At 47.5% G+C, this 9,013-nt stretch overlaps 1 protein-coding gene across 1 annotated transcript; it reads right to left on the minus strand.

Annotated features, from left to right (window-relative positions):
- Positions 1-431: 431 nt before the first annotated feature.
- On the minus strand, positions 432-5,988 carry LOC147974785 (uncharacterized). Its single transcript, XM_087520140.1, has 3 exons — positions 5,173-5,988; positions 3,038-4,489; positions 432-563 (listed from the first exon to the last, which is right to left on the minus strand). Exons 1-3 carry the CDS (start codon positions 5,986-5,988, stop codon positions 432-434), a joined length of 2,400 nt encoding a protein of 799 aa, XP_087376266.1.
- Positions 5,989-9,013: the final 3,025 nt, after the last annotated feature.

Raw genomic sequence — 9,013 nt, forward strand, 5'->3', positions numbered from 1 at the left:
GATGGACACACTTGGCATCCATCATAACCCACTTGCTCCTGAAGCCATCGGCCTTCTTCCCTGTCTTCGAAATCGAGTTAGCCTTGCCGGCTGCGATGAAGTTGGCGCACCCCGTGGTGTGGCCGTCGTTGATCCGGAGGTAGAAGAAGTGGCGCAGCAGTGCCACAGACGGCATCACCCCGATGTACGCCTCATAGTAGAAGGCAGAGATGGGCAAGAGAAGAATGGAGTTGGGATGGAGGTGAAGAGCCTGTAACCCGTAGTGTCGGAGGACCGCGTAGAAGAGGTCGGAGAAGGGGGGAATGAGGCCGACGATGACGCTGCTCATGAAGAAGGGGTAGAAGGAGCTCTTCGAAGCTTCGGGCACAGCGGAGCAAGCCCGGAGCCCGGTCTCCCCCTTCTCGTTGCCCCCCCCCCCCCGCCATCAGCAGTCACGTGACGGCAAGGTTCTTCGCCGAGACATTGGGTGCCTCCAGGGACGGCTCGTACCAGACGGGCGGCGAGTCGACCTTGGCCTTTCGGGCCGCCATTGGTCTGAAGCTTGGAAGGAGATCAAAGCAGATCTGGAGATTTTGGATGTAAGGAGCAAGAAAGGGGATCTGAAGCAAGGCGAAGGAAGGAAATGAAGGCAGGCATTCCCCACACCGGCCTTTTGTCAGTCGGGCAGTTGTCGAGGCTGCGTGGGGAAGCGGAGACACCCACGTCCAATTAGTCGCCACGCGCCAACCGTGGCCCCAGGCTTTTGGGGCCCGTGGCGCTCCGTGCTTACCCTTTGGCTTCGCCTCAAAGCCAAGCCCGAGTGTGCCGTGGGCCCGGGGGCTACTGTCGGTGTTCTGGGAACGGGGGTCCCTAGACTTTCCTGCCTGCGGCCCGCAGCGTGGCTCCACCAGCGGCCCCGTACGACCCATCTTCACCAGCAAACATTCAAGACCCTCGCGAGGGGCCAAGCCTTGTGAGGCGGACGATGCAATACCTCCTCAAGGGCGGCCTCACCAGGCTGGCTCGCGAGGGGCGGAGAGATCAAGGCGAGGGGCACCTCGCGAGGTTCTTGTGACACAAGCCATGATGACTAGAACCAGGCGGGCACCTGCGCGCACAGTGTCCTCGTTTCCTCTTTGGTGCTAAAGGGGCAAGCACATGCAAGGAGTCCCAAGGCATCAGGCAAAAGTTTCCATATCGGTGCAACAAGACCAAGACCAGCAGGACGGCAAGACGGAGGTCATCATGGAGCCCAAGATGGCGTCACCACCAGAGCCTTTGGCAGGCGAAGACCACTTTTGTCAGGATAGCTTGTACTAGTTGTCTCCCTTTGAATTTGGCCGTTGTGGGATCCCTTCCCGCTCAATATTTGGGAAGAGGGCCGGGGCCTCTATAAATAGGGCTAGCCACCACCATAGCCAAGGGGAGAAGGAGACAAACTCATCTGACCAGAGATCGAATCTGATTCAGATCTAGATCATCCCGAACCACACAAGTTCACCAAGCACAATAACACCTCTCCTCAGGAGGCTGTTATTCCCTTGTAACTGTTCATCCTCAGCCTAAGAGGCAATCCACCACACCACACTAGAGTAGGGTATTACATCACAACGGTGGCCCGAACCAGTATAAATCTTGTGTCTCGTGTTCTTTGGGTTCGTCGAGCTAGGCCATGAGATCGCAGAGTGCGTGAGCTAGAGAGGGGGAGAGATCTTTGTGCGCACCCCAGTGTTCGAACCTTAAGGGTTTTGCCGGAACCCAAAATCCGAAAAATACCCCCTTACTATCAGCCTAGCAAAGGTGTACATATCATTTCTGCGTCGCTTTGTGAGTTTTCATCCGTTTGTTCGAGAAGCGGGGAGAAGTTTCAAACATTTCGGCTGTGAGGTGCGGCCACTGGCGTAGGCCCAGTTGGTATTTTAATTACAGAAAATTCAGATGGAGTTCGGACATCATCAAAATCGATGTGTGCCTATGGCGTGCTCTCATGACCCTGTGGAAAAAATTGGTAAAGTTTGGCACAAGTTTTGATGAATGCTCCTTCCAAACCAGAGCATATCACATGAATGATCATGGTTTTCCAAAAGGAGACGTGTCAATTCAAACTGCTGTGGTTAGTGACTTCATCGTTTGGCCTCATAAAAATTTCCACGGTACACAATCACCATTATACCACGGGTTTGATTTTCTAGCGCATTTCAGGTATCGTTGGCTATATTTAAGACATTTTTTGAGATTAACATGCATTTTGTGCATAAAAATAAAATTACAACCGGAACTTCATGTGCTGTCGAAAGGGATGAGGATTGCCATTCGATCTGGGAGCATCCAACGGTGCGGACATACGATCCGTGGGGTTTGGGTTCTGGCCAATCAGAAAGCACGACTCATATCGTGGGTAGGGTGACGGGGTTTGGTCGGCACATGGCTTTCATCAATGAATCGTGTGCTATTCGCAAACCAGATTGCATATTTTTGTTCACACATATTGTAGTGAGACCAATTCAGTGTGCTACCTCTATAATATAATAATAATAATAATAATAATATTAATAATAATAACAAAAAACAGTTCATATTCATTGCCTGAGCTGAAAGCATATCAAGGTCAACATATTAACGGTTCTTACATCAATAGAAAACCGGGCATAACTCACAAATTCAGTACACACGACAGTTCTAAATTGAACGAATTAAGTTGCAGGGTAGGCATAAATACTAGGCTTACGGCTTAATTCCCATGTACATGGGGGAACTGGGATCATTAAGTTGACCCTGAATGAACTTGGTTTTTTTTGATGATTTTACGCTTCTCTGTTGCACTGGTGCACGATCCCTTGGCTAGCAACTCATCAAATTCATCGTACTCATCCTGATCGGCAACATCGTTGACACCCAGTACCCTTCTCTTCCCATGCATCGCTAAATGGCCATTCTTATGCAAGGGGTCTTCCACAAAGAAAATCTGGGTAGCATCGTTGGCAAGAATGAATGGGTCCGTGTGATATGCCATCCTTGTCCTGTTAACACAGGTCTTCCTGTACTCACCAATCCTTACCTGACCAAGAGGGATCCATGCGCACCTGAATAATGCCACCTTAACTTTCACATAGTCAAGCTCCCAAATCTCTTTGATGGTTCCATAGTATACCCTTTTATCAGCTTCATTTACAGTCATGCATTCTACTCGAACAAAGTTGTTCTGATACGAGGTCTTCTTATCACGTTCCTCAGTATAGAATGTGTATCCTTTTATGTCATATGCTTGGTACATCAACACCGTAGGTGATGGCTTTTGTGCCAACCATGTAGCAATGTCATCGATGGATCCTTGTGCCAAACAATTCTTCAGCCATTCGGCGTACTTCTTAGTGTGCTCCTTCATCTCCACTTCTGACGAAGGCACCATTGGTAAGAAGCTTTGGCGTATGTCCGCCAAGTGTTCTTCGGCATAAGCGATGAGAACTGGACTGTTAAGCAGTACCGTCAAATGGGCTTTCTCTGCCAATTCTCTGGGTGCAGCCATTTGCGTGCCAGCAAGGACCGGCTTACCTTTCAGCCTTCCCTTGTGGCGAGAGAGGGGCAAACCTATAGGTCTTTCTTTCATGTATTCGGTGCAAAACTCAACCACCTCATCCGTGGTATAACCTTGTAGGATGCTTGCCTCTGGATGGTTTCGGTTCCGATAAAAGCGCTTCAGTATTCCCATGAACCGCTCGAAGGGATACATGTTGCGAAGAAACACAGGAGCACAATACTTTATCTTGTCGACAAGGTGCATAGTGAGATGGACCATGACATCAAAGAATGATGGTGGGGAAAACATCTGTAGGTTGGACAATATTCTTGCAATATCATCTTGCATATTATCCAACTCTTCAGGGGCTACAACTTTGTGCCATAGTTTGTTGAAGAAATCACAGATGTCAATGAGTGTGTTTCTTATATCTTTGTCCATAAGATTCCTGATGGCCACCGGGAGGATTTGGGTCAACATTACGTGGCAATCATGTGACTTCATGTGTCCCAACTTCATTTTACCTGAGCTCACATCCACGAGACTTCTGATGTTTGCGCAGTAGGAAGAGGGTGTCTTAATTGAAAAATAATAGGTGAAGAACTGTGTTGCTTCTTTTGTACTGAAACTGTAACTCTGGCGAGCTTTGATGAATTTGTCATCATCTTCTGCTTCACTCTTGCGTTGTGATTGATCAGCAAGCATATCGAGCCGTGAACCGTCACCATCCTTTCTTTTACCTTTAATCTTGAGGAGAGTACCAAGGATGCTTTCACATACGTTCTTCTCTACGTGCATGACATCGATGCAGTGACATACACGTAGAATCTCCCAGTAAGGTAATTTCCAGAACACTGATTTCTTCTTAAACACTTGATCCTTGGGTGTTAGTTTCACCGTCAAAGGGTGGTTCATGCCAAGCACACCATTAATCTTTTTTAGCCATGTTGTGTACCACCTCCCCTTCATAGGGTCTTGGGGCCACACCTGCCTCTGCCGTACCATAAAATTCAGCTTTCATCTTTTGGTATGGGTGATTCATCCGCAAGAACCTACGTTGACGCAAATACACTGTTTTGTGCAAGTTGGGAAGTCTTCTACTAGTTGTCCTATCCATGCATGTGACACACCCTACATTTCCCGTTGTTTTCTTCCCCGATGTGTTGCCTAATGCCGACATATCTTGAATGGTGTGCACCAGCATCGCATGTAGATCAAAAATCTCCTTTCTGTAAGCATCATAACAATTTACAGTAGATGCATCTATCCACACTGTCAGTAGTTCTTCTACCAGTAGCTGAAAGTAAATGTCGATGTCATTTCCAGGTTGCTTCGGGCCTTGGATAATCATTGACATCATAATGTATTTTTTTCTTCATACACAACCAAGGACCTAGGTTATATATGCACAGAAGCACCAGCCATGTGCTGTGATTGGTGCTTATATCGCCAAAAGGATTCATCTCGTCAGTACACTCCCCGAACCTTATACTTCTAGGATCCTTGGCAAAGTTTTCAAACTTGTTGTCAATTAGTTCCCACCGAGCCCCATCTTTCGGGTGCCTCATAAACCTATCCGCAATTCGCTCATCATGATGCCACCGCAACCTCTTTGCCTCTCTAGGGTTTGCAAACAAATGCCTCAACCTTGGAATTAAAGGCAAGTACCAAACAACCTTGAACGAGATTCTTGTCTTGATCTCGTCGTCCAATTTGTACTTGTCCTTTGCTCTCCTGCGCTTGTATCGTGCATGTTTGCATGTGGGACATGCACGATAATCTTTGTACTCACCACGGTACAATATACAATCATTCACACAAGCGTGTATCTTATGTACTTCAAGTTCCAATGGGCAAACACTTTTCTTCGCTTCATTTGTGTTTCTGGGGAGCACATTATCTTCCGAAAGAATTTCTTTCAAAAGACCTAACATCTCTGTGAAGCCCTTGTTTGATACACCGTTTGCTCCTTTAAATCTGAGAAGCGCCAGGGTGGCACTCAACCTGGAATATTTCTTTTTGCAACCTGGATACAATTCCTTCTTGGAGTCCGCATCAATGGTTGGCAAATCCTTGTACCCAATCATATCCTTTTCCGGGCCCTCGAAATCTGCAATTATAGGAGCAAAATAAGGCATATCAAGATCGTCGTCATCTGCGTGGACGTCTTGGTTTTCCAATGGGCATTTCGGCTTTCCGGTGTTCCATTGGTAGCTTGACGCCTCTGCCCCGATGTTAGATTCAACATCCATGTGACATTGATTGGGGTTTGGCATCTTGCTGCCCTGGGTATCTTCATCCATGACCTCCTCTTCACCGTGTCTGGTCCAACATGTATATCCATCCATGAATCCCCTAGAGACTAAGTGCATCTGGACATCTGGAACTTCATGTGACTCTGTATTGGCACAATCAGTACATGGACACAGGATGTAATCCGCATCACCAATTCTCCTCTTTGTACTTTCAGCCAAATTCATGAACTCTGTCATGCCACTGATAAAATCTGCGGTTTTCCGATTCTTCATCCATCGAGATCGTTCCATCTGCAGCAAACGAATGGTAATTAAATACAAAACAACAACATTAATACATGGATTAACTGACGCCTAGAGATGCATGCATAAATCACAAGGTTTTATTTTAATAATTACTGAGGGCGCTCCATGTTGTTATCCATACGTGCAATGACAAAAATTAATGGCCAGACAATTTACACACGGAGATACTAGCACAACACAACACTTAGGAATTGAATACCTTAATTAAGCCACTCACGAAAAGAATACCTTAATTAATTAGCCGCGCGGCGACCTCCACCCAGCAGACAGACAAGCGCGATGCGGCGGCACGGCGAGACAGCAGGGTCAAGGAGCAAAGCTTAGTGCGGCTGCCGCCTGAAGTTTGACCTCCACTATCCCGCCATCGACCGCGATGGATGTGCTCGAATCACGTCGCCGCCGACCTCGATCGTTGAGCTCCTCCTATCTCCCACCGCAGACCGAGGATTGACCTCCTATGACGCCGCCACCGCCCACCGACCGAGGACTGACCTCTTCTCCGGTAGCCGCTGCCTAGGCCGCCGCTGCCATCTCTATTTGCAGAGCGGCTGTTTTTTTACAGATATCCACGGAGCGGCTGTTCACATGGTATCTCACCGTAACTCAATTATATGGACAGGGTAGTACATCACATACGGTTATGTAACGGCAACCGTGTCTAACCTACGTTGTCTTCTCACACAGTTTGATGCGGAAATCGTGTGTGACGTTATAATACCCAACACAAACGACATGTACAAACAGTGTGCCGTATACAACATATATATAGTGCCATTAGTAGTTCCCGACCGTTAGCTTATCTTTGCAGTTTCCCCATTTGCCCCAAATCCCTACATAGCCTCCAAATTACCTCGCATGGCGCTGACATTGGGGGAATGCGGACGAGTGGTGCTGATGGTTTTGGTGCGGCTGCTCCTGCTCGTATCGCCGCCACGACGGCGGTCGTCTCTGAGCACTTGCCTAAGGTCATCAGAAGCCAGGTATACTACGGATCTGAATCGTCCTGTAAGGTTCCAATGTATCCCGATCTTTTTTAGCATGTCCAAAGTATAGATCCTTACTGAATCCGTCCTGAATGACCCCCCCCCCCCCAAGGAAAGCGATCTGCCGCCGGATCCGGAGATTGACTCCAGACTCCCGCAACACGAGTTCGACTCCAAGTTTTGCGCCACCGAGAAGTACCAAAAGCTGAGTTGTGTTCACGGGCACACTCCTGCTCGACGTGTATGCACGGAGGGATTCAACATTGGCAGGCGGTTTCTCAGTTACCCCTTAGATATTAGTGCTAATTAAGTTCATCATTTTACTTCAGTTAATGCCACCGCTCATCCAGAATGGTATTTAACATTGGCAGGGATATGAGGCTTTTGCCTTTGTTAACTGGTTGGATGAAGAATGGCATGGCAGGGCTCGGAGTGTTATCACCAAGCTCGCAGAAGATAACGTAAAGTTGAAGAAGAAACTGGCTGATCTGGAATGTACAATCAGTACGATGAAGCAAGAAAGAATCAATCACAGGCAACAGATGAAAGCAAGAGACAAGAAGGAACTAGCATGTGTAGTTGTGGTTGTCGCATTAGCCATGTTCTACGCGCTATTTGCAATGATGATTAGGGGTTTTGTTTGACAGTATTGCTAAAGCACATCTAGATGTGCTCTAAGTAATGCACATCTAGGTCCTATGCCATTGATGTTACGCGAAGATTCGTGCAAATATTTTTCTTTGTCTTTTTTCTTTTCCTTTCTAGTTTGATTATTACTGGCTTTATCAATAATAAGAGCTCAATGTATTGCTTGCCAACTATCCTACTCCATTCGTACCGGTACCGGTGCATAATCCCAAAACTCATTCCTTGTTTTTGTCCTGAAAAAGGAAACCAGCCAAATAGCCAATAGGAGTCATGCGCAACTAACCCTAAAAAAAGGTGTCCTACACAACCCCGGGGATTTGGAGTGACTGGGTACAAATAATTGCGGTTGATTATATCAGTGGTTAGATAATACGTCAACTCCCGCTTCAATCCCCGCTTCAATTGGCAGTTCCTCTTCTCTGCATACCCCGCTTAAGTGTCCACCATCTTCATCGTCCCCGGCAGGACGCCCTACACACTGGCACACACTCTGCAACCATGTCGAGCGATAGCGAGGACGACAGTTCGGCCAGCAGTCTAGCGCCCAATGATAGGTCAACATCGGAATCATCCCGCTCGTCTTCCATGAGTCCGGCGTCGAGCCCAGACCTCGATTATATCTGGTTCATGGAAGGGACGCCGCCTCCAGAGTCGTCAAACGACAACCAGACGGATGAGGAGCCGTCGCAGGACGAAGCAGAGGACAACGATGATGAGGAGGAGGAATGGTCGAACAAGGAGGTGGACGACGATGACGACGATGGCGGTGATGAAAAGCCAACGGTCAGCGGCAAGAAGCATCCTTGCCAAGACGATGTCGCCGGGCCATCCAACAAGAACAACAAGAAGAAGAAGGACTAAATTAAGCAGACTGTATATATCTCTGTTTATCCTGTCAATCTCATCGCACACGGTTAGTAATATGTATTCGAGACAGATCTTCTACATTATCGCCAACAGGTTGGTTTGTTGAACTATGTGCCCTGACGAGCACACAATTCACAATAAAAGACCGTATGGGCTGTCTATAATGATCGCACACAATTCTGATTAACGACCTGTTTGCCGGGTATCACACACATCATGTTACGCCGAATCGTTTGTGTTCACCTCACTCGTCGCAAAAGGTTCATGGGACCGAACTGTATGCCGTATATCGCACACACCTTGATCTGGCTGCCCGTTTCTGTTGTTCTGTCTCATCGCAAACAGTTCGTACAGATCAACCGTATGCCCCTCATCGCACACGCAACTATAATCTGAACCGTGTTTGATGTATCATTCATCGCAAATGTTTTGCATCATTTCTAACGGTTTTCATATAG

Source organism: Triticum urartu, chromosome 4A, assembly GCF_056163025.1.
Source record: "Triticum urartu cultivar PI428250 chromosome 4A, HENAU_Tu73, whole genome shotgun sequence".
NCBI lineage: Eukaryota > Viridiplantae > Streptophyta > Magnoliopsida > Poales > Poaceae > Triticum > Triticum urartu.